We start from the raw sequence: 26,001 nt of genomic DNA, 5'->3' as shown, positions 1-26,001 counted from the left end.
ATTTAAAATTCTTTATTTTACAAAATTTATCAATAATTATTTCACAAATAGACAAAAACAATAAAAAAAATTATAAAAATATAGTTGTACGGAATTTCAAATATTTTTACGATTTTTATAATTTTATTTATAGAAAATACGGTCTTTTTATGTTGTACTCTTGTTAATTTATTGTTGATTTTTTGTTATATGTATGTTATTTTTTGTTGTTATTTTGATGTTGTTTAAATATTATTTTTATGTAGTTTTCTTATTATTTTTGTATTGTTTCCATAAAACCGTAAAAAGGAAAAAAATCTTTAAACGTAAAAATATAATTTTTTTTAAAAAAAATTATGCTTTATGTAATTATCCAATTTATTAATTGAGCATTCTGTTTTGTTAAATTCAAATTCAATATCTAATAAATCAAATAATTCTAAATACCTCTTCCAATTAACGCTTTTTTGATTCCCGATAACAAATTTAATTTTGTATTTTCTAAAATAGTACAAAATATTACCACAAGTTGATTTTTTGTTGAAATAAACTTAATAATAATCCAATTTAGAGGTGTTATGACAAGATTGGTTACATTTTTTGTATATGTTCGTGAAATTTCTTCAAATTTATTATATTAAAAAAAAGGTCAAAAAATTAAACTTAAAGTTCTATTTTGTACAATTTTATAAAATACATGGTATAATTTACTATTTTATAATACAAAAAATATATATTAACTCAATGAAACATAAAATTTAAGAATATATGAACTCAATAATCACACTTGTAATCATGGTGTATATTACAAAATCTAAAATAAGTTTTTGAGTACAAACAAACCTTTGCCAATCATATATAGATAGGGTGGTCCATTATGTTGAAAGAATTATATATGATCACGGGTTCATCAACTTATATCTATGTATTTGTTTGTATTTTTATTTTTTATTCTTTTATTTTTATGGTGTGTGAGTATTCTCTGATGAATTTTTATCTCATTTTAATGAAAAATTATTGCTATTTGGTATTTTAAGGTACAAACACTTTGCTGATATGATATTTTAATATTTTATAATTGATTAGTAATTTTTTATATTATTTTTTAAATTAAAATGTATGAGATCTAATTAGTACTGACCCTAGGCTAAGGTGAGCCTAGAACCCACCCATCTTAGGGGTCAATTTTTTTTTTCTTAAGGCACATTTAACTTCAAAATCAGCCATAGACCTAATATTAAAATTAAAATGTACTAATATCAATATTAGGCATTTGAGGTACCCCTTGACACTTCTCTTCATACAAAATAGAGCACCTTTCTCATATTTGAAGGATGTGTCTTTGATGAAAGGCCTAACTCAAGGGAGAACAACTTTATCTTTCTGTTTTTGGCTAATTATAATTTTTGTCTTCCGAATTTTAACACATATCAAATCATGCCTTCCGAACATTTTAGACAATTAAAAATTCCCTTTCAACTATTAAGATAGTTAGATTTAAAAAATTTTGTCTAATTTTACTAATGAAAATCTGACGTGAATCAAATTTTAAGGAACACAATTTAGTACATTTCAGGAGATAATTTGGTAGATATTAAAATTTAGAGGGTGCGATTTAATACATGGAAAATCGCCACATTAGTAAAATAAAATGGTATTGGAGAAAAGTTCTTAAATCCAATAATCTCAAAAGTACCTGAGAAATTTTAATAGTGTAAAAAATTCAAAAGAAATAATTTAATACATATCAAGATTTAGGAGCAAAAATCCTAATATTTTTTTTTTTTGAGAAATTTCACTATTATTAAAACTGATAATCCTAATTAAACCTTTTCTTTTATAAAATTTATTAATCCATTTTATAAAAATAGAGGGAAAAAAAAGGGACAAAATGGTAATTTAACACCATTACTACCACTTCCTCACACTCCTCTTCATATAAATACTCCAAATAAAAAAAATAATAATTTTATTTAAAAGAAAAAAGAGGGAAAAAGAAAAGGACAAAATGGTAATTTAAGACCATTCCTCTTCATATAAATACTCCAAATTTAAATGCAAGAAGAAGAAAGAAGAGAGAGGTATGAGAGGATTCCGCCATGGGAACAGGGAAGAAGAAGAAGAAGACGACGAAGAACCCTAACACAACCCTGTTCGGTATGGAAATTTACTTCACCAATCCCATCTCTTTCAAACTCCGTAGAAAATCATCACTTATCTCCAATCTTAAATCTTCCATTTCCACCAAGCTTCTTGATTTTTACGCTGAATTCGCCGATGAAATTCTCGCTGTAAGTCATCATCATTTTCATCGATAAAATGAATGTTTCGTAGAAATTCATGCTGTGTTTGATGTACTTTCTTTGATTGATTTCTTTAGGAATATATTACGGTGATGATTTGTAATGGAAAGGATCAGTTTCAAGCTAGGGATGATTTAGAGCCGTTTCTCGGTAATCGGAGTGCTGAATTCGTAAGCTGGTATTATGATTGCTTTAATTTCTTGATTAGCTTAAGGAAACTGGTTTCTTGGTTCAAAAATCTTGTTATGTTTTGTTTGGGTTAGGTTATGGGATCATCTCTTGAATTGCCATCGTAAATGTGAAGATGATATTCATTTAAGGGTTTCAAAAGATGTTTATTTCACCAGTCCTGAAAGAAGTGATAGAGAAAGAGATTCAAGAAGTAGCAGGAAACTTCGCAAGGTCGGTGTTCAATTCATAGTTTGTTAGAAATGATTATCAATTAATTGTGTTTCTTTTCCTAATTTGAACTACTTATTTGGCCTTACCTAAATTGTTTCCTGTTTTAAGCTCACTCTGTATTAGTATCTGGCTAATTTGTTACGTGTCAAAGTTTGAGGCACGATTTGGTACATGGACAAACAACACGTTAGGAGTCTATTAGTAAAATTGAACGAAATTAGATGGAAATCTTTAAATCCAACAATTTTAATAGCTTGGAAGAATTTTTAACGACTTGAAAAATTTTGGGAGCAAAATTCGGTACATGTCAAAGTTCTGAAAAAAGTCCTAATTATTCTTAGTATTATATGTGGTTTAATTATCTTGAAGAATGGCAATGAAAACATGGGAATATCAACCACAATATTGATTATCTTTTTCTTTTCTATTGTCTCTGTTTTGCTTTTTCTACAAATGAGATTGATTAATGAACAAGTTTCGTTGCAGATTAGTAGACATGAAATGATTTCGAGAGAAATTGAGGAAGATGAAAAGATTAATGGTGTCTCAGCTAATACAAATGAAGGTGTTGTATACGTGAAGAAGCCTGAGCAGGTTTTGTTGTTTTAAATTATCTTTTTGGGTTGTGTGCATTTTTCTTTACCAACTAAAATAATTTTCCTTCAAGTGTAGGTTCTTGATCATAATCAGCCTGTACCTATTTCAATTATATATCCACAATCTTCTGGATCAGGTAACTTTATTGTTTGATAGAATAAAATGTATCTGTAGTATGTGCCCAAATAAAGGGAGCGCTGCTTATTGGCCTCTCATGCTGTTGTGCCCTTTGAAGTTTTATGCTATCTTTTTTTTTTTCTTTTATGCAGATCGTCCTTTTTCCAAACAGCCTGGTTTCTGTAATGATTTGGGGAGAAGTACTACCGTAGGCACTGCAATACCATATTCCATGCATTTTGAAATTCCTCGGGTTAGTGTCTGGGATAGACTAGGCAGGCCATGTGACGATGTACCTGCAAAGGACAAGAGTATTGATCAGGATGCTGTTGGTCATCACGACCAAGACGAGGATGTGCACAATCAGCGTGCATCAATAGCTTCCCGGCTTAGTTATAGGGCCTCTAGTATTGATGGAAGGTCTGAAAGTTACAATTGCCTTGATGAGAGTGAGAATCCAGAAGATGGTGTCATGAGAACATCTGAGCCTCATACTTTAGATGATATCAGACAAAAAAGGCTTTTTAGCGAACATAGCAGTGGCCCTAGCATCGGTTCTGTTCCTTCGAAAGATAAGAGCCAGATAGAGCCAAAAGTTGAAGAAATTTCAGTGGAGTTCAAGAAATCAAATGTGGTCAGCAAAGATTCAACTATCACTCCAATTGTGGTCTCTGTATGTCCTTGTTGCTAATCTCAAGCATGTATTATCCATTAGGAATATAGTGTGTGTTTTTCGTTTTCCCCTGAAGAAGATTTCTGTCTCTCTTTATTCAGAAGGTTTGGTATTAAAGTTAGAGTATTAATATTCTTCTGCAGAAAATGCTTGGTGTGAAACGGAAACTGAACCAAATAGAGATGGAGATGGCAAAGCTTCGGCTAAAGCAAGCAGAGTTGGGGTTGGATGGGAAAATTTCTCAATTGTCAAATCCTAGTAAGCATATCCCATCTCTTGAGGGAATTTTATTAACTCTGAGATTGATTTGTCTTGGGCAATGCAGTCTAATTTTGTTCATTATTCAATGCTGATATGCGATATTGGAGTGAAGGGAAAAAAATTAGAAAAAGAAAAGGGATTGATATGCCTGGTAATTTGGCTTAGTTCACACCTAAACCTTCAGCTAGGTGCAATATATTTGTACTACTAAATAGTTAATAGGATAGAATATTGTGCTGGGAGTTGAGTACATAGTCCTAAACTTCTAAGTCGAGTTTGATTTGTGAATATTATTTTAAGCTTGAAATGCTATCAAGATGTTTTACTTTACCCCTTAAAAGGGAAAAACCAAGATTAATTAAAACATCTTACTTGCTGAAATTTCTGTTATTCATTAATTTGGTTGATGTCACCTTCCTTGCTGCCATAAATTTATTCACTTGTGTTATTAGCAGGTGACTTAAAGCATCCAGTGGAAGATATTGATTCGAGAACTATATTCGTGACAAATGTAAACTCAACAAAACTTTACATCCTTTTAGCTACTAAATTGGTTGCAACGAGTCCAAGATGTCACTTCATTTTTAGACTTGGTCATTCATGAATGCTTTCTTGTGTTGGTGAAATGTTTGGTCAAAAGGTTATTTGGTTTTGGTCATTTCGTCTTGTGAAGTTTCATGTTCTATGGTAGCTAATAATTCTTGAGGCAAAATACACCTTCATTTCATTAGTCTTTCTTTGCTTGAAACTGTTGTCCAAAGAACTTTAAAACAGGTTACAAAGTTTAGAATGATGTCTATTTTTCTATGCAAACTTGGTTCGACACCAAATATGAAAAGCATATCTAAAGTTTTCATATATTGTTTTTAAATCACAAGGCTGATGATATTTATGGCATCATTGTTTTGAATTTTGATTTCACCACCACTCTTTTCATATGCTGTACATTGATTGGAAAAACAGGTTCATTTTGCTGCAACTAAGGAAGCTTTGTCATCCTACTTTGCCAAGTGCGGTGCCATTGACAATGTGATAATATCGATCGATCCAGTAACCGCTAAACCAAAAGGGTAATGTTTTATCTATTATATAATACCGTCTATATAACAATAATTGGTTTGAGAACAGCATATAAGACTCTTCATTCCTTTCTCAGGTCTGCTTATATTACATTTGCTAGCAAAGAGTCTGTTGACAAAGCAGTGGCGCTCGGTGGAACGACATTTCTCTCAAGGACAATTCAGGTATACAAGTGTTTGTTTTTTAATACCTTTTTCGGCTCGTGCAAAATCAATAGCTTAGTTGTAAGATTTTAATGTAGGTGTTAAGAATGACAGACACAACATTAGGACCAATCCATCCCGGGAAGTCTTCAAAAGTTTCGACGCTGTTACCTAACGGCAACAGTGTGACTGTCCCTGTCCAAGTCCCCACCAAACCATATTATTCGAGCCATCATCTACAATGGCGAAGAGAGAATAATACTTAACTATACAGATGACAATAAAACATTTAGATTTGATTTTGTTAACCATACTCTGCAGCATTACCATTTGGATTAGTTTGATTTGTTAAGTTTAGCTTGATGCATATGTAGAATTATCATGGTTTGTAAATACCTTGATCTAGAGAGAATCATAAAAAATCTTATTGTTCATGCTTAAATTTTGATTTGTGTATATAATAAGCATGGAATGAAAAGGGGTTTGTTTTGTTTAACACTAATCAAATCTCTCTACTTCAGTTTGATAAAGTAAATAAATATTAGTTGTTGGCTTTGTATACACAAAATTTACACTCTATTATTATTTTTGTATTTAACTAAGTAGTTGCTTGTAGTTGTTGTATAAGTTGTGATGTGTGATCTTTAGCAATATATCAATAATAATTTCTAATAAACACAAAAAATAAAGAGTGTATTTGAGGGTGTGATTGTGATGTTGATGATTAAATGTGTAAGAAAAGAATAACCAAATTATAGAGCAATTAGGCTGCGTTTGGTGTAAAGTAGAATTGGGAGTTTTGACTCCAAATGTAAATTTGTGAGTTGACAGTTGAGTTTGGCAAGAAGAAAATAAATAATAATAATAATAATAATAATAATAATAATAATAATAATAATAATAATAATCTTGTTAGGGATGTTAGCTAAACTTGGTTGTTTAGAGATTTTTATATATTGACTGCCTTAGAAGACAATAATGTGATTTTGACACCTAAATTTATTCCAACCAATCAAGAAAATGACTTATATTAAAGTCTTTTTTTATAATAAAGGTGATATTGTTTCTGAAAATGACTAAGTACAACTCATTAAAAACAACATAACTAAATTTTAATCATAAATTGAAGTACTTAACAAAATTTTCACTACATTTGTTAAGTACAGAGCAATAAAATACATTAATAACTGCATTTTTTTTTACATAGCAGTAAGAGTAAACCTTAATTGATTAGTAACAACATTCTTAAGTTTACCAATTAAATGAACATGTTTGTTGTTGTTGTTGGAAGAAGAAGAAGAAGAGTACTTAGTAGTAGCTAGCTTTGGTTGAAACAAAGAACTTAGCTTACTCTCTAAACTGTTTTCGGTATGCTTAACATACTTACCAGCACTAGAATCTTGCTCAACCAAGGCCTTGTAACTCTGTATGTAACACCTATAAGTTGTTACAACTTTCTCAACTAAAATCCCTCTCATTTTTTGCCTCAAGTTTTCATCCGAAATCACCCAATTCGATTGCTTTTCATAGCTTTCTTTGAATGCCTCATTGAAAGCCTTTAACCTACTAATTGAAACCGAAATTAGGCTGGTAGTACCTTTTTGGGTTAGAAGAGGAAGAAGTGTTTTTTCCCATGTTTCCTTAAAGTACAATGTTGCATAGTAATCCTTGTATTGATCATGTGATGTTAACCAAGTTTCTCCCATCATATCACCAAGATTTGTTCCTCTTAGATTGGTGAAATGACAATGGTTGTTCATCATGAAAAGGTATGAGAGTGAAGTGTCTGAGTAGGCCTTTGACCATGAATCTAAATTCAACCCGATTTCCTTCATTATGTTGTGGAATTGGATTGAGAGAAGATTTTCTTCATAGATTTCTTGTTTCCATTGTTGATTTATGGTTAAGACTTCAATCAAAGTTGCCTTGTAATCCTCTCCAAGAAGTTGGTTACAATAGTTTGTTATGAATTTCACAAGCCTTGGAACACTCCCGTCTTGAGGAGGCGAAAATTGCCTTTGTGACCCTACTTGAAAAGGGAGTTGTTGGAATATGTCATAAGCATTTTCAACAAGTCTCTTGACAAGATCCCTTGTCGGGTTTTGGATTTCAATGCAGGCTGAGCTCCCATAGAGCCGGTTGAAATCCATTCTTAGATTGTTTAAGACTTTGAAAATGTCTAGAAGGGTTAGGAGTTTGATGGGATCATTTTTCATGTTGGCAACTTCATTTCCAAATTGAATGAAAGAAAGGATTCCCGATTCAATCGAAATTCTTGCGAAACAAGTCATCCAAATATTCGATCCAATCTTTTCGAAAACCTTTTTGCTGAGTTTGTACTCATGATCAAAAATTTGTTTCAAAGCCAACTCCAAATCCTTACTCCATTGTTCAATGTAAATCTCAACATTATTTGATATCTTAACATCATCAAGATAATCCAAACCAAGAGCTTGTAATCTCCTTTTAGCAATTGAAACCCTAATTTCGACAAACAAAGATACACACTTTTCAAGTCTTCCATTCGCCTTTAACCTCTCCATTATGGCATGAATCTCTCCCAATGAAGATGTCAATGCAAAAAGCTTTCCCAACTCAATTTCAAGCTTGTCTAAGGCATTAGAGAGCAACCCTCCTTGGATATGACAACTCTCTTCCATTCCATGTAATTTCTTCAACACCCCCGAAGAGTCTTTCAAATTCATCAGGAGCTCGTCCCCTTCAAAGAGCTCAAAAACACCTTCAAGCCACCGAATCGCTAGCAAGCTGTGGCTGCCAAGAAACTTTAGTCCTTCTTCAAGCCTTCTAATGAGAAAAAGGTAAGAAAAGAGCTCGGTATGAGGCTCAGAAAAGGCGATCGCCTTTTCAAGCTCGATAATAGCCTTATAAACTCTTGGAATTGCAGCTATAGGACCAATGACACAATCAACTTGATTCTTTACTCTAACATATGTTGTTCTATGGTTATAAACCTCTCTAAATTCAACTTCTAAAGGAACTAATCTTTGGTTGATTTCTCTCAATCTTGACCCGGTTTCATCTAACTCAATACCAACTTGTTTAGACTTGTCTAAACTTGCCTTGAGTAAATTTCTAGCAGCTTCAAGATTCTTAGCCATTGCCAAAAATGTCTCTCTTTTTTTCTTTGAGTAATTCTTCAAAAGTTGATATTATAAGACTTGTGTGTTTCTTTTGGATTACTCAATCACTTTCCTTACCAAACTCACCAAAACCAAACCAAACCTCACTTGCAAAACAAACATATTATAGCATTGGAAAAAAGCTTCACTCAACAACCAATGCTTCTTTGAAATTTCAGTTTAGAATTTAGTGAAAAAAACAGATAATTCAGTCCAAAAGAAAAGAAAATTTATTTTAAGCTTTAAAAGCTAAGTTATTTTTTTTTTATTTGGATATGAAGTCAAGCCTAAATAAATAAATAAAAAATATTTGTGTCTTGTCTTAATTAAATGTGATTGGCTGAAAAATACTGTCATGTTACTAAGTGAGTGATTTAGTGCATATTTTATGTGCATAACTCTAAATAATTTAGAGAAGATTACATTAAGGTGGCGTTTGGTTGGAGGTAATAAAATGGAATGGAATGGAAAGGAAACAATTTTCATTCCATTCCTTTGTTTGGTTGCATTTTAAAGTATTGGAATGGCATTCCAATGGAATGCTCTTTCCACCATTTTGGTGGAATGGCTATTCCATTTTAAAAAGGAAGGAATGACCATTCCAATGTAACAAGAAAAAAAATTTAATTATTTTTTTATCAATTTTTTTTATGCATTTCAAATTTTATTCCATTCCATTCCTATTCTTATTCCCATTCCCATTCCTATTCCTATATTTTCATTCCTCCCAACCAAACGTCTCCTATATTTTTACGGTACAAATTGAATAACTTGAAATTTGACAAATCATCTTATATATGGAATATGTATTTAAGGGCATTCCATCATTTTGTATAAAAATTTATAATTTTACTGTTACACGAAATTTTTTATACAAATACTATTTTTTAATAAAACAACCGTAAAATAATAAAATTGAACAATTAAAATAACAGTGGAACAACTAAAAAACAACCGTAAAAACTTAACACAGTACACAGTATAAAACTTGCACAATATTTTTGAAAAAAATTTCACCCAGCAGTACAAAAATAAAAAGATTAAAAATTTCAATATTTAGTGTAAAAATCTAAAAAAAAAAAAACAAAAATTACAAAATTACGGATCCACAATTTTATCAATATTTGTATGGATTTAAATACATATATAAATACATTTAAGCACTATGGCATTGTTTCTATATAAGTTAAGTTGTCTTTCATTTAACTTTGTTATACTGTATGTCATTTTTCAAATCCTACATACAATACATGTATCTAAACTAAATATTTTAAAACAAGGGAAATTTATTTAATTAGTCTAACATTTTTTGTCATTTTGCTTAGGGGTGTTCATCCGATCCAATCCGCACTTTTTTGGTCAAACAACATCCAATCTTCACTAAGTGCGGATTTCATATTTTGGATCCAATCCGATCCGCGTAAGAGTTTAAATCCAATTCAATCCAATCCGCAATAGTGCGGATTGAATCGGTTATTTTGGATCGGTTATTTTTTTAATAATAAATTATTTAATATTTCATAGAAAAAAATTAAAAAAAAAACTATTATTTCTTAATCTCTAATAATAATCTATTTCCATCTCTATTTATATACAAATTAAACCAATATACATATATATCAATATATATATATACTTATCTTTAGATTTACACTAAAATATATATGTATCTATTACTAAAATAAATAAGCTAGTATATATATATTTAAACTTTATGTGTACGTGTCTATATGAATAATAATTATTTTTCTTGTATTTTTTATTACAAAATAAATAAAATGCACCAACTCACTATATTACTAAAAAAGATTAAGAAATTAGAAGTTTGTGTCTTTTTTTAATTAATATATATTATATATTATAATTTTTTAAAAAATATATATAATTAAGTGCGGATTGGATTGAATCGGTTACTTTTTGAGGTCAAACAACATCCAATCCGCACAAGTGCGAATTTTAGATTTTTCAATCCAATCCAATCCGCACAAGTGCGGATATCCGCATTTTGCGGATTGGATTGAATTGGATCGTGTAGATTGGATTGGATCGGATACTTTGTGGACACCCCTAATTTTGCTCCATTTAGAACATCTTCAATGGATGACTATAAAAGTGATCTATACAATTGTTTTTAGGCTTTTTTCGAGTTGCAGCTACATTATAGATACAATCTGAAAATAATGTTGTTGTTCATAAAAATGTAACTAGAAAATTTGTGAATTTTTTTTAAAGTGCAATTTTAGGTATTTGTGTAAAAATCCCTTGACAAAAGTATATACCTTTGATTTCACCAAGAGATCCCCTCTTTGTAATGATTTATGATTTTTTTTTAGAGAATATTATTAATTTGCTTTTTTTTTTTTTGAGTATCTCTAATTCATACTCACTATACAATGAATTAAGTACACTCAAAGTGGATGACAAATTAATTTTTGGATAGATATGAGAGAGAGATACAAACTTTATGGATTTTTATACTATTTGAGCAAAAATATAACTTTTTCTCAAAAATTTTATTTTATAGAAAAAATTCAATAAAAAAACAAAAAAAAAAAATGAAAAAACCAATAACTAAAATGGGTAATCAATTACTTTAAGAGGGTAACTGTAAGCAGAGTTAACTTATATTATTTTTCCCATAATTTTTAACTTTTTAGAAAAATTCATATTTTTACAAATTTATACCTTTAGAACTATAAAAATGAAAATTCCTCTCAACAAAAACTTATATAAATCCAAAGTACTTAAGGGGAATTACACTACATACCTCTTTTAACTTGATGTTTATAATTTTTACCTTCTTTTTTAAAATTTATTATGTTTACCCATTTTTTCAATCATTCTACTAATTTTACCTCTATCACTTCACGATAGTTTTCATTATTTTTTAATCAAAATTTTATCTTAAATTTTTTACAAACTTATACATCTATTTAGAAAGAACACAAATCTATTATATTTGAAATTATATCTTAGTTATGTAAGTGTGTGAGGATAATTTAGGTACAATACTCAATAAAAAAATATATTTAAATTAAATTTTATTTAGAGGTAAATTTGGAAAAAAGGTATTTTTCAACTTCTCCCAATACCTATGTACATGGGCCTAAACTTCTTATTGGGCTTAATCTTGGGCCGGCCCAGCCCAAATACATCCACGGCCTTTAGATCTCCAAATTTTCACCTTCTTCTTCCTCGAACACGAAAACATTTCTGTAACATTCCCAATTCTCCATTCAAATTCTCACTAACCACTCACTCAAATCCCTAGATCTGAAAAAAACTTCAATTCCAATCTTCTCAGATCTCCAATTTTCCGAAAATGGAGAAGGAAAAGGCATGTACGTTACTGGTTCACTTCGACAAGGGAACACCCGCCATGGCCAACGAGATCAAGGAAGCTTTAGAAGGAAACGAAATCGAATACAAGATCGAAGCTATGAAAAAAGCTATTTTGCTACTCCTTAATGGTGAGACCATTCCTCAACTCTTTATCACTATTATTCGTTACGTTCTTCCTTCTGAAGATCACATTATCCAGAAACTTCTCCTTCTTTATTTGGAGATTATTGAAAAGACTGATAATAAAGGTAAAGTACTTCCTGAGATGATTCTTATTTGTCAGAATCTTCGTAATAATCTTCAGCATCCTAATGAGTTTATACGAGGAGTTACTTTACGATTTCTTTGTCGTATTAAGGAGGCTGAGATTGTGGAGCCTCTGATTCCTTCGATTCTACAGAATTTGGATCATCGTCATCCTTTTGTTCGTCGTAATGCTGTTCTTGCTGTTATGTCTGTTTATCGACTTCCTGGTGGTGATCAATTGCTTGTCGATGCACCGGAGATTATAGAGAAGTTTTTGTCTTCGGAACAGGATAATTCTAGTAAGCATAATGCTTTTCTTATGCTTTTTACTTGTGAAGAAGATCGTGCTGTTAATTACCTTTTTACACATGTTGATAGAATTATTGATTGGGGTGAACAGCTTCAGATGGTTGTGTTAGAATTGATTAAGAAAGTTTGTAGAATCAATAAGGGTGAGAAGGGAAAGTATATTAAGATTATTATATCACTTTTGAATGCTCCTTCAAGTGCTGTTATCTATGAGTGTGCTGGTACTCTTGTTTCCTTGTCTTCGGCCCCAACTGCGGTTAGGGCTGCAGCTAGTACTTACTGCCAGCTTTTGCTCTCTCAGAGTGATAACAATGTTAAGCTTATTGTTCTTGATAGGCTTAATGAGCTTAAAGCTTCACATAGGGAGATTATGGTTGAGTTGGTTATGGATGTGCTTAGAGCTTTGTCTAGCCCGAATCTCGATATTAAGAGGAAGACTCTTGATATTGTGCTTGATTTGATCACGCATAGAAATGTGGATGAGGTTGTTCTTATGTTGAAGAAAGAGGTTGTTAAGACTCAAAGTGGTGAGCATGAGAAGAATGGCGAGTATAGGCAGATGTTGGTGCAAGCTATCCATACTTGCGCTATTAAGTTCCCTGAGGTTGCGAGCACTGTGGTTCATCTTTTGATGGACTTCTTGGGTGACACCAATGTGGCTTCTGCGTTAGATGTTGTTGTTTTTGTACGTGAGATTATTGAAACCAACCCGAAGTTGCGTGTTTCTATTATAACTAGGCTGTTGGATACTTTTTACCAGATTCGTGCTTCTAGGGTGTGTGCTGGTGCTCTCTGGATCATTGGTGAGTATTGCCTTTCGCTTTCTGAAGTTGAGAGTGGAATTGTGACTATTAAGCAATGTCTTGGGGACCTTCCATTTTTTACCCCTTCTGAAGAAGGGGAGGATCAAAGTGCTCAGAAGACATCTCAGCCTGTAAACTCAACCACTGTGTCATCTAGGAGGCCTCTGGTACTTGCCGATGGGACTTATGCCACCCAAAGTGCTGTATTGGAAACTGCTTTGTCTCCACCTACACTCGTCCAAGGATCTTTGGCTTCTATTGGAAACTTGAGATCTCTTATTCTTTCCGGTGACTTTTTTCTGGGGGCTGTTGTAGCTTGCACATTGACAAAGCTTGTATTGAGATTGGAAGAGGTTCAGTCTTTAAAAAGTGAAGTTAACAAAACAACTACACAAGTTTTATTGATATTTGTTTCTATGCTTCAATTGGGTCAATCCTCGGCTCTTCCACAACCCATTGATAACGATTCTCATGAGAGGATTGTGTTGTGTATCAGATTGTTATGCAACACCGGCGATGATGTTAGAAAAATATGGTTGCAGTCGTGCAGGGAAAGCTTTGTGAAAATGCTAGCAGATAAGCAGCGCCGTGAAACAGAGGAGATAAAAGCTAAGGCTCAAACATCTAATGCACAACCTGATGACCTTATTGATTTCTACCATTTGAAGAGCAGAAAGGTATGGCATACTCGTGTTTTTTCTATTAAAATGCTTTTCTATGTTTATATATAGTATTATGTTTCATTATTTCTTCATTTACTTTGAGTAATTTTGATAATCATAAATTTTGTATTGGATCTCTATCACAAATGTTATTATAAATTGATGCATTTCTCTTACCCTCTTTAAATTTTAAACTTGGTTTGTGCTCAACACACATTCTATCGATACATCTTAAGTAGTACAAAAGCATTTTACTAAACTGTTCATATAATCTATACATGATATGAGTGACACTTTTCACTAAGATGGTCATGTGTTTTGTTAATGTTTTCCTTGATCGGTCTTTTCAAAACTGCTACTCAATAAGATACAATTTGTCTTCATCGTCTATGTTCATGCCATGCTATTAGCTTTCATATGATTATCTTACAAGTGCATATTTTTCAGGGCATGAGCCAGCTGGAGTTGGAGGATGAGGTCCAAGACGATCTGAAACGTGCTACAGGAGAGTTCACAAACGATGGAGATGATGCAAATAAACTGAATCGCATTCTTCAGCTCACAGGATTCAGTGATCCTGTTTATGCAGAAGCATATGTCACTGTTCATCATTACGATATTGTACTTGATGTCACTGTCATAAATCGAACTAACGAGACACTGCAGAATTTGTGCTTGGAGTTGGCTACCATGGGTGATCTCAAGCTTGTAGAGCGACCTCAAAACTATACTCTAGCTCCTCAATCAAGCAAACAGATAAAGGCAAATATCAAGGTTTCTTCAACTGAAACCGGAGTCATATTCGGGAATATTGTGTATGAGACTTCTTCGAATGTGCATGACAGGAGTGTAATTGTTCTCAATGACATCCATATTGACATAATGGATTACATCTCTCCTGCTTCCTGCGCTGACGTGACATTTAGAACAATGTGGGCTGAGTTTGAATGGGAGAACAAGGTATATATATATTCACTTAGTCATTATTATTTGTTGATTTGGATGCAATTTGTATGATAGTTTGTATTTGTTAATGGTTTTTGATTAAAACCGAAAAAAACACTCTGAAAAGTTGTGACTTTAGAGAACCATCTGACAAGATTTTATTTATTTTTAACATTCATAGAAGTTGAGGGGTATTTTGGAGGTACTACTACACTATATCCTATGATTGGAGTACTTTCAGTTAGGTTAGAAAAATTTGGGTGTAGTGAAAGTGGCAAACGAGCATTATAGTAATAAATTTTTTCTGTATTTTACTGAAACTCTTGCAATTTATTTATCTCATGAAATTTTACTGACCGAACAATTGCTCGGTTTATTTCAGGTTGCGGTTAACACCGTTATTCAAAACGAGAAGGAATTTTTGGACCACATTATGAAATCAACAAACATGAAATGTCTTACTCCACCGTAAGCTTCTCTATCTTGAACTCTCAACTCAATCTTTGTTTAAATTGAAATGAAATTCATTCAAATGAAATTCGGGTGTTAATTGGGGTTTTTGTAGATCTGCACTGGAAGGGGAGTGCGGGTTCTTGGCAGCTAACTTGTACGCGAAGAGTGTTTTCGGGGAAGACGCGTTGGTGAATGTGAGTATTGAGAAACAAGGAGACGGTAAGCTAAGTGGATACATAAGAATAAGAAGTAAAACTCAAGGCATTGCTTTGAGTCTTGGAGATAAGATCACATTGAAACAAAAGGGTAGTAGTGTTTAAGTAAGTCTCTCTCTATTCCTAACTTTGTCTTTTCATCAAGACAAGTTATATCATCATCTTTTGCCAATTTTATTGTTAATTTTTGGTCTTTGGATTTAGTTTGTGCATTGATTTTTTTTCTTCATCATCATCTTCTATAATTAGTATAACCTTGAATTTGTTACAAATTCCCATCCTGTATTTTGATCTTTTTAGAGAGAGAGAGAAAAAGAGAGAGAGAGAGAGATGAACTTGGTCATCATCACCCTGGTATCAATAACAAAAGGCTTCATGCTGTGTTAGTAAATTTGTATCGATATGAAAAGAGTTCTTCTGTTTAGTGATTGAGAAATGTGATTTTGACCTTATTTGTGTTTTGGGCTTAGAACATTTTGAACTGGGCCAGCCCAATTAATGACGCGGCCCACAATATGGCAACCTCTATGGTATGGCCCACGTCAAGGAAAGGGTAATATTGGCAACATATAATAATATTTTTTTAATCGTAAATTTTTATTTTGTTTATGTTATAAAATAATGGAATATAATATTTAAGTTTTTCTAAAAATTAACTTTTAATTTTTTAAATAATATATTTAATGTAAAAAAAAAAAATTTAAAAGATTATATTCCATATTAGGAAAGTTTGAAATTGACTCCAAATAAATTAGATACTAAAAAATCTCAATACAGATTTTTACTTTTTTTTAAAATACTAATAAGAACTAATTAAATATAAAATTTTAAGGAAATCAAAATATCTTATTAAAGTTAGTTAGGGTTTCTTTTCAAAAGAAAAAAAGATCAATTTTAAATTTAAAAGCTTACATTTTTTTTCGCATTGACTATATTTTATCTGTATATATATATGTATTTTCCTCATCGTAAGAGTAAGAAAATTTCATTATAAATAAGTGAGAAACTTTTTCATTAAACAAGTTAAATTCTAGAAAGAAATAAAATAAAATAAACAAGTTAAATCTCGAAGTAATAAACGATGGAAAATTCAGTTTTTGATAAAGACTTTGAAAAGAAATCAGTTTTTGATTTTGATGAAGAAGTAGAAAAGAGTGTAAACCCTAATGCACCTAAATGGATTAGGGGTCCACTCCTTGCAAAAGGAGGATTTGGTTCGGTTTTCTTAGCCGAAATGATTGAAACAACACATGTTCTAAGGGGGCGTGCACGCTTTCATCAACCTATAGTTGTCAAAACTACGTTATTTTCTAAGGGTGAACTCGTTAATGAGAAGAAGATTCTAGATCTTTTCGTAAATTGTCCTTTTATTATTCAGTGTTATGGAGATGACACAACAATTAGCATTCTTGATTGTGGTAATGGCATTGATAAAGAAGTTACATTGTATAATGTGTTCTTGGAGTACGCTTCGGGTGGAACATTGTTTGATTTCATTAAGGATTCTCCGCTTTACAATGAGTCCAAACAAATCAAACAATTCTTACAAGAGATTTTAATAGGTGTTAAGTGTATTCACGAAAAAGGAATTGTTCACTGTGATCTAAAATTAGAGAATATACTATTGGTCAAAGAGCGAGAAGAAGATAATATTTTTGTGGCTAAAATTTGTGATTTCGGGTTGTCGAAGATGTCGGGTGATTGGATGACTCCCATTCAAGGCACTAAGGCGTATTGGGCACCAGAGTGTGTAAGTGAAAACCCAATTCAAGAACAATACTCAGATATTTGGGCAATTGGTGTAATGGTTCTCTATATGTTAACAAAAAAATTAGAGTGGAGTGAAGAATTAAGTAAGCATATTTCTGAAGAGGCAAAGGATTTTTTGATGAGGTGTTTCGAAACTAATCCCCTTAAGAGACCATCAGCAAAGATGCTTTTAGGTCACCCATTCGTTACTGGGAAAAAAATTATAAAAAAAAATTATCGTTCGAAAATTTGAAGATTTTATAGATGATGAGAAGATGTGAAGAGAATTTCAAGAATTTTAAGTTAGATGATCTCTTTTGTAATTTTATTTTATACAATTATAGTGATACTGTGTAAAATTTATTTATAATTTTTTACATGATTTTTTTTAATTTGTAGTCATAATTTTTTACCGTGTTAAATTTGTAATCTACATAGACTTAATAATTTTTTTAGAGATAAAAATATCTAAAATTAGAAAAAAAAAAAATTATTCGGTTAGTTTTTGTCCATTAAATTCAGTTAGATAATGACTAAAACAAGAGTCTTAACATTTAATTAGTTCATCATGTAACTATTACTTTTAAATGGTTGTAATTATTGTTAATGTAAATAAAATAATAAAATTGATCGGATAATTTTATAGTACAAGTCTAGGCATGGCAAATTGAAGCTTTTTCGCGGATCGGGTCGGGGCTGACCCGATTCGATAATTTTTTTTTTAAAAAAAAAAAAATTACTAAAACCCTAAATCCTTAAACGTGATTTCTTCACTGTCTCGATAATTCAAAGAAGCCCCAGACCCCGACTCCCTCGTCTCCTTCCTCAAACGAGATTTCTTCACTATCTCGAATTTCCAGCAAACTACTCGCAACGGTAATGTTCTTCTTCTTCTTCTTTTTTTTTTGTTTTTTTTATGAACATTGTAATTTAGTTTGTTGGGTTGTTTATTTTTTCAAATTTGAGAGCTGGTTTTTGAAATACTTCCCTGCTTGATGAAGTTCTTGTTAGAAAAATTAAGTCTTGATATCTGAAATTTCAGAGTTGCAGAAACAAGGGTTGCTAGAGAACTAGAGATATCTCTCTTTTCCTCCCTCTAATTCTCTTCTCCAGGTTTTCTTCTAATTTTTTTCTTTTCGTTTTCATGAAGCCATTTACTGATTTAGTATGAGATAAGATCTGAAATGGGGGTATCCTATTTTTTTAACTTATTATTGCTTTAAATTTTGTGAGAGTGGAGCCAGCCGTGATTAGTGGTGATGTTCTGCCTTTTTGTGCTCTACATATTACTTATTATTCCTTTCATTCAACTATTATATAATTAGAGGCTTATATGCTTGATAATTAAGATAATGACTGCCCACTATATACATGGATATGCTTGCTGAATGCAAGAAGAATTCTAGTGGCATGTTGAATGCTTAAGAAACTTTTTGAAAATATCAAATATCATCTTGCACTTTGGAATTATATGATAATATTATAATTGTTATTTAAATATTACGTACGGAATTTTTGCATAAAAAAGATATATATATATTTTTAATTTTAAAATAAGGGTTAGCGTTAAAAAAATAAAAAGATAATTTGAAAAAGAATATGTTAAAATTTATAAAGGTAGTTCGAGTAGGATTAGAATATAATAAAACTATTTAGATTACGATTAGAATAGTGTCCGTACGTCTATATATATATATATTATATTACATTACATTTTGATAAAATAGAAGTGAAGAAATATTAGCAACTTTAGTAATATTAGAGTAATATTAGATATAAAGAATTTAGAAAATTTGAAGATGGATAAATATGAAGGAGATTTAGAAGAGAGTTTGCATTCTTCTCCCTATTGGATTAGGGGTTCCATGCTTGGAAAAGGTGGGTTTGGTTCTGTTTACCTCGCGAGAATGGTTAAAGAACCATCACCATTTTATGATGGAGCTACGCTTGTTCGTGGGTTCCATCCAATCATGGCTGTCAAAACTTCACGTCTTGAAAAGAGTGAAGAATTAGAAAACGAAAAAAAATTTATTGAATATTTCGATGATTGTCCTTACATCATTAAGTGCTATGGTCATGATACTACTCTTAAGAGTATTAATGGTAAGGAGGAAGTGCATTACAATGTATTCTTGGAATACGCTATTGGGGGGACACTGTTTGATTTCATCTTAGCTTCTCCCCTTTACAACGAATCTAAACAAGTCAAACAGTTTCTTCAACAAATTTTGAGAGGTGTTGATTATATTCATGAGAAGGGGTTTGTACACTGTGATCTAAAACCTCAGAACGTATTATTAGTCAAAGAGATAAGAGAAGAATATTATTTCTTTGTGGCTAAAATTTCTGATTTTGGATTGGCAAAGATGGTTGACAACTCGACAACTCGGGTTAGAGGTACTAAAGCATATTTAGCTCCAGAGTGTCGAGGTGAAGACGGAGTACAAGGACAGTATTCGGACATTTGGGCAATTGGTGTCATGGTTTTATTCATGTTAACTAAAAACCTAAATTGGAACAATAATCTATACTACAATATTTCCAACGAAGCTATTGATTTTATATTGAAATGCACCAATCTTAATCCTTCCAAGAGACCATCAGCAAGGATGCTTCTGAATCACCCCTTTATAACAAATATGTAAAGAAGAGAATATAATTTTTTTTAAAGGGATTTTATGTTTTTTAATTTTGAATAATTGTTTTTATTATGATTTCTTTTTTTTTTTAGTGTCATCATGTTTATTCACAATAAAATTTTTAATTTTATTTTTGTAAAATCTGTTTAAAGACTAAAATGTGTTAATTAACATTTAATTAAAGTTAATAATGTCATTTTTCTAATGTAGTATAAAAACATATATATTAATAATTAGTAAAATATTAATAGTTTGTTATATTCCTTTTTAAAAAAATTGAGTGAGATAGAGAAGGTGATCATTTGATTGAGATCACATTTTGGGCTTAAGACCCATTTTGATCTGGGCCAGCCCAATTGATAGACACGTAGCCCATAACCTCATAGCCCAACTCAATTTGGTTGGGAATATCTTTTTATTTTTCTTTTTATAAAGAAATTTAAAATAAACATTTAAAAAAAAAAAGAATAGAATATGTAAAACGAGGGTTAACGTATTAACATTTTAGTAACATTTTAAAATGTCACTTTTTTTAACATTTATAGTTTTTGTAACATTGTGAAAAATGTAAGATATTTCAATGTGAAGTAAAGTTAAATGTCACTAAATAATTAATTTTAGTAACATTTGAAAATGCCACTAAAATAATAATTAATAACATTTCAAATGTCACTAATAAATTTTTATATATTTATTTAAAATAATTTTAGTGACATTTTAAAAATGTTACTAAATTATATTACATGTACTTTTGTAAAAATGTCATGATTATTTATATAATTTAAAAATTACCAATTTTGTCGATTAAATAATTATAAAGATATTAATAATATATTTTATTATTTAAAATATCATTTTGTGTTTAAATATTATTAAATTAGTTTTACAATGAGTACTTCTTATGCAAAGATAGCCTACATCAGAGCAAAAGTATTTTGAACTTGCAAATTTTATAATTTCAGTATTCAAATATTTTATAATTACATGAAAATATTTTTGTACATACATAAAAAGTAATTTCTATCATTTAAAACAACAATAATGGAATGGTATCTATACGTACAAATATATCTTTTTTAGTGAAATAATACCAAAAGAAGAAGAAGAAGAAAAAAGAGCATTTACTTCAACATTTTGCAACTTAAAAGAAGAAGAGTAGTATGAATTATCTTGCAATAAAATATATATGTGAATTTTTTTTTTCTTTGAAAGGAAAATTAAATTTTATTAACCTTCAAACTCTGTCACCAAAATAGGCAACAACTCAGTAGGGATGTTTCCCATACTGAAAGTACAATCAGATAAAATAAAGACGCCCTTGCAAACTCATGAGCGACTCTATTAGCTGACCGCTTAACGAAACAAAAATAAACATTGCTTAAGTTAGCCAACATGGCTTTACATTCCTGAATCACACAACCAAAATAAGAAGTCAAACTAGTCGAGCTCCTTAAAGCTTGAATGACCAGAAGGCAGTCGGTCTCCACCCATACGGGATAGGATTGGTGATCTTTGATCCAGCTTAAGGCTTCCCGAAAGCTCAAAGCCTCTGCTACAGAAGGAGCAATGTTGCCTCGGTGCAATTTAGTATGGCCTTCAATTAAAAAACCATTATGATCTCTAATAACAATAGCACCCCCAAACCGATTTTGTCCTTCAAATATAGCCGCATCCACGTTGATCTTGATACTATTATTCTGTGGTTTAATCCATCGCTCTGTCCCATCATAGTCTTGAAGATCAGACCAAGATGACTCAATTTGAGTTTTTTGAGCGTTTTGCCATTGATCAAGATAACTTCTTGCAGAAGCTACTATTGCTGAAATATTAATCGGTTTCCCTTGCCAAACAACATCATTCCTAGCTCCCCAAACTGCCCAACACAGTGCAGCAACAAGACATTGTTTTTCTGCTGTCAAAGTCTTGAAAATGAGGATACACCAGTCCAGAAAAGTTGTCCCTGCAGCAGCCAATGAAGTCCCGATGCCTACTCTCTCCCAGACTTGCTTGACCACTCTACAGGTAAGTAACACGTGAGAAATTGACTCATCAAACTCCTCACACAAGGGACATCTGGGCCAGCCCAATTGATAGACACGCGGCCCATAACCTCATAGCCCAACTCAATTTTGTTGGGAATATCTTTTTATTTTTCTTTTTATAAAGAAATTTAAAATAAACTTAAAAAAAAAAAAGAATAGAATATGTAAAAAAAAAATGAAAAGAAATTAAGATGCATATTTGAATTTATGATTTACAAATTTAAATTTATTTTTTTAGAAAAAAAAAAGATAATAACATTATGATTTTTATTTAAATATTACACATTAAATTTTTGCATAACAAAAGATATATATTTTCTAAATTTAAAAATAAGGGTTAGTACTGCTATTAAAAGTACAATTTAAAACTGCTATTAAAGAATAATTATTATTTGTTATTCAATTTAATTTTTATATTTACAAGCTAAGAACAAACTATATTTGTCACTCAATCATACCTATATTTCTATTCAAAACTGCTATTAAAACTACAATTTGAACAATTACTTACTCTTAATCATCATTAAGAAAAAAACTAAATCCAACTATTTTTCTTAATCTTCTTTTACCAATCTCACATCTCATTTTCTCTGCATCATTCCACCTACCATTAGCTGCATAAATATTGTGAAGCAAAACATAAGGTGTGGAGTTTTGAGGATCCCATTCAGACAGTTTTGTACAGATTTTTTCTGCAACTAAAACATTTCCATGGATGCTGCAACCACCCAAAACAGCCTCAAGTGTGCTTGTGGAAGGTCTAAAAGGAAGCCCTTCAACAATTTCGTAAGCCTCGGTCAAGTTACCTGTTCTAGCTAAGAGGTCCACCAAGCAAGCGTAGTGCTCAGCTCGGGGCAATATCCCGTGCTGTGCCATCGAGTTGAAGACCCTGCAGCCTTCCTTGGCTAAGCCAGAGTGGCTGCAGGCCGATAAGATTGTTAAATACGTGACCCCGTTTGGTTTTATCCCCGAAAATTCCATCTTTGTGAAAAGATCGAGTGCTGATTTACCGTCGCCATTTAATCCATACCCGTTGATCATCACACTCCAAGAAACATCGTCTTTTCCCTCTAACCGATTGAATAGCTTTCTTGCAATTGAAATGTTTCCACTTCTTGCATACAAATCTATAAGGGCATTGGTGATAGTCACTACTTTGTTGAATCCCTTGCATATTGTGTAAGCGGTTATAGAATTGGCGAGCTTTAGGCTGTTTAGATGAACACAAGCAGAAATTAGGCTCAGTATGGTTAGATTGTCGGGTTCCAATCCCGACTTAAGCAAATAGAAGAAGAACTTGATGGCCTTTTGGTGTTTTGTGTTTGTACATGAGCAGACATGATAGCGTTCCAAAGCGAAATATCTTCCTTTTCACCCATTTGAAACAGCGAGTGACACAACCGAAGATCGTTGAATCTTGCATACATGATTATTAGCGATGTAACAATGGTGGTTTCTTTAATGATTCCTGTTCTAACTGCAAAACCATGGACAGACTTACCTTGCAATCGGCTGAAGCAGGCTGGCAATAGATTTAGCAATGTTATATGATTAGGCCTCTTTCCATCCCTTGTCATTTCGCCAAATGAGACCATAATCTCCTTATGTAAACTGTGGTGACGAAAACCAGTCATCATTGCATTCCAAGACACCAAACTCTTTTCAGGCATTGATTCGAAAAGCAACTTCGCGGTATCAAGATCCCCACAGTTACAGTACATGCTAATAAGTGAATTAACAAGAGAAACATCTTGTGAAAACCCGGTTTTGACAGCATAGCAATGAATAGCCATTCCTCGTCCCAAATCTTTCTTCTCGCTGAAACTAGGGAGTATGCTTATAAGAGTCACCGGATCCAATTCTAGGCGCTCTTTTTGCATTTGGCTAAGAACATTTGCTGCAGTTTCGGTTTCTTGATTGTGTATGCAGACCGAAATCAAAGTATTCCACGAAATGGTATTTCTAAAAGGCATTTGGTTGAATAAGTTCAAAGAAGACGAAATCTTGTGACAACTAGAGTAAAATCCCAGCAATGAATTTGACACATTGAGTCTTGATTCGAAACCTTTTCTAAAACAAAAGGCATGAACTGACTTACCGATCAAAATCGCCTCAAGTTTGGAGCAAGCAGAGAGAATGCTGACAATGGAAACTTCATCTGGATCGAATCCTGCAAATTGCATTTCGGAAAAGGCATCCAAACTTAACTCCCATAATCCATTGTACACATAACCCGAAATCATAGAATTCCATGAAAGTCTAGTTCTGGTTAGCATCTTATGAAATATATAACTAGCTGAATTGATATCACCAAGCTTGGAATACATTGAAAGAAGAGCTGTCATCACAGAAACTTGATTGCTTAACCCTTGTTTAATAGCTAAAGCATGAATAGATTCACCAAACAACAAGCTACTCAGATTTGCACATGAAGGAATAACAGATACAAAAGTGATTAGATTAGGTTGTTTTTCGTCGCGAAGTGCTGACCGAAACATAACAAAGGCTTCCATTGGTGATTCCATCTGTGTGTAAGCAGAGATCATAGCATTCCAAACAGTAATATTCTTCTGTAGAACAACAGAATCAAACAAGTTTCTAGCATTACATAAATCATTGTTACCAACATACATTGAAATAAAAGCAGCAACTAAAAAATCATTGCTGAAATATCCAAATTTCACAGCAAAACAATGCAAAGATTTACCAATTTCGGTCCAACCGAGGCGAGTACAAACAGGAACCATACAAGCCAAAGTACTCAAATTCGGCTTCAAACCCGCCACGAAAACCCCCCTGAAAACCTCAACAGCTTCACTATCAAAACCGTTTAACGAATAACCCGAAATCAACGCATTCGAACACACCAAATCTGGTTCAGACATTTTATCAAATACATCACGAGCACTCTTCACAAACCCTACTTTTGCATAAAAATCAACCAAACAAGTCTGAATAACACTATTCTCCACAAACCCATTTCTCAAAACAACACAATGAAGTTCTTTTCCAACCCTAATTTCATTCATAGCCGTACAAGCTTTAATCACAGATGGAAAAGTGAAATCATCAAAAGAACAATTCAACAAACGACAATGGTGAAACACACCCAATACGTCGTCGTATAAACCGTAATGGCTTAAACTTCTAATCATCAAGTTCTGGAAACTGAGTCTAGGGTTTTCGATTCTTCTAAACACAGATAAAGCTAAATCAGATGAACCCAAATGAAAACAAGACCTTAAAAACTCACCCGGAAAATGGTTGTGAGTCTTATTAAGACCATGAACGTTGAGAAGAGAATAAAGAGATTTCAAATGATGGGTATTGTTGCAGAGCTTAAGGAGACCATGAAAGTCAAAGACTTGACGAGGAATTGCCATTTTCTTCTCATACATTCGTTCATGGCTATTCGAAGAAGAACGTTAATGGTAGTTATTTCAGTTAGTAAAGGTTAGTTATTACTTTTATATTATAAGAAAAATAATATTACAAATTAAATTTTTGCATAAAAAAAGATAATTTTTAAAGTTAAAAATAACGGGCGTTTAAAAAATAAAAAGAAAGTTTTTAAAAATAATAATTTAAAATTTTAAAGCATTAGGATTAGAATTTTTTTTTTTTGACAAAGTAGTTAGAATCACTCATGAATTTACGATGTATATGTCTGTCACGAGCGCTGGAATCTCCTCGAACCAAGATAGCTCATCGTCTAACTGTAGAGCATGCTTTGCCAAACCATGGGCCGCTAAATTCTCAGAGCGAGTCATATAGGACAAAACTGTCCCTGAAAATTTAGACAATAAAACTATAACATCTTCAAACAACGCTCATAGCTCGTTGAAATACATCTTCCCGTTGCTGATAGCCGTCACCAAAGCTAACGAATCTGAATAAACTG

At 32.0% G+C, this 26,001-nt stretch overlaps 6 protein-coding genes and 1 pseudogene across 7 annotated transcripts; 4 read left to right on the top strand and 3 right to left on the bottom strand.

Moving 5' to 3' along the window:
- The first annotated feature begins 2,042 nt into the window (after window positions 1–2,042).
- On the top strand, window positions 2,043–6,123 carry LOC115712412 (uncharacterized). Of its 2 annotated transcripts, none has more exons than XM_030640683.2 (11): window positions 2,043–2,270; window positions 2,360–2,460; window positions 2,546–2,684; window positions 3,171–3,278; window positions 3,357–3,417; window positions 3,551–4,071; window positions 4,215–4,329; window positions 4,788–4,843; window positions 5,296–5,402; window positions 5,489–5,576; window positions 5,654–6,123. In XM_030640683.2, the coding sequence occupies exons 1-11, from the start codon at window positions 2,079–2,081 to the stop codon at window positions 5,819–5,821; spliced, it is 1,656 nt and encodes a 551-aa protein (XP_030496543.2). In that variant the 5' UTR covers window positions 2,043–2,078; the 3' UTR covers window positions 5,822–6,123. The 2 variants fall into 2 exon arrangements, with proteins under 2 accessions (XP_030496543.2, XP_030496542.2); XM_030640682.2 differs by having other exon boundaries at window positions 2,044–2,270; window positions 4,785–4,843.
- Window positions 6,124–6,593: 470 nt separating this feature from the next.
- Window positions 6,594–8,679, bottom strand: LOC115712556 (exocyst complex component EXO70A1). The gene has a single exon (XM_030640854.2). The coding sequence runs from the start codon at window positions 8,672–8,674 to the stop codon at window positions 6,755–6,757; it is 1,920 nt and encodes a 639-aa protein (XP_030496714.2). The 5' UTR covers window positions 8,675–8,679; the 3' UTR covers window positions 6,594–6,754.
- A 3,178-nt stretch (window positions 8,680–11,857) lies between these two features.
- LOC115715291 (coatomer subunit beta-1) lies at window positions 11,858–16,094 on the top strand. The gene is made up of 4 exons (XM_030644141.2): window positions 11,858–14,072; window positions 14,505–15,017; window positions 15,385–15,470; window positions 15,568–16,094. Exons 1-4 carry the CDS (start codon window positions 12,018–12,020, stop codon window positions 15,773–15,775), a joined length of 2,862 nt encoding a protein of 953 aa, XP_030500001.2. The 5' UTR covers window positions 11,858–12,017; the 3' UTR covers window positions 15,776–16,094.
- Window positions 16,095–16,513: 419 nt separating this feature from the next.
- LOC115715056 (mitogen-activated protein kinase kinase kinase 20-like) lies at window positions 16,514–17,829 on the top strand. The gene has a single exon (XM_030643847.2). The coding sequence runs from the start codon at window positions 16,752–16,754 to the stop codon at window positions 17,670–17,672; it is 921 nt and encodes a 306-aa protein (XP_030499707.2). The 5' UTR covers window positions 16,514–16,751; the 3' UTR covers window positions 17,673–17,829.
- Window positions 17,830–18,136: 307 nt separating this feature from the next.
- Window positions 18,137–20,147, top strand: LOC115712275 (mitogen-activated protein kinase kinase kinase 20). The gene is made up of 2 exons (XM_061113119.1): window positions 18,137–18,295; window positions 18,462–20,147. The coding sequence occupies exon 2, from the start codon at window positions 19,219–19,221 to the stop codon at window positions 20,062–20,064; it is 846 nt and encodes a 281-aa protein (XP_060969102.1). The 5' UTR covers window positions 18,137–18,295; window positions 18,462–19,218; the 3' UTR covers window positions 20,065–20,147.
- Window positions 20,148–21,285: 1,138 nt separating this feature from the next.
- LOC115712314 (uncharacterized) lies at window positions 21,286–22,173 on the bottom strand. Its single transcript, XM_061113036.1, has 3 exons — window positions 22,169–22,173; window positions 21,451–22,074; window positions 21,286–21,343 (listed from the first exon to the last, which is right to left on the bottom strand). The coding sequence occupies exons 1-3, from the start codon at window positions 22,171–22,173 to the stop codon at window positions 21,286–21,288; spliced, it is 687 nt and encodes a 228-aa protein (XP_060969019.1).
- Window positions 22,174–22,508: 335 nt separating this feature from the next.
- Window positions 22,509–25,529, bottom strand: LOC115712192 (pentatricopeptide repeat-containing protein At5g27110-like; annotated as a pseudogene).
- Window positions 25,530–26,001: the final 472 nt, after the last annotated feature.

The sequence above is a fragment of the Cannabis sativa genome, chromosome 4, assembly GCF_029168945.1.
Source record: "Cannabis sativa cultivar Pink pepper isolate KNU-18-1 chromosome 4, ASM2916894v1, whole genome shotgun sequence".
Taxonomy (NCBI): domain Eukaryota; kingdom Viridiplantae; phylum Streptophyta; class Magnoliopsida; order Rosales; family Cannabaceae; genus Cannabis; species Cannabis sativa.
This window is presented reverse-complemented; position numbering and strand designations above follow the sequence as displayed.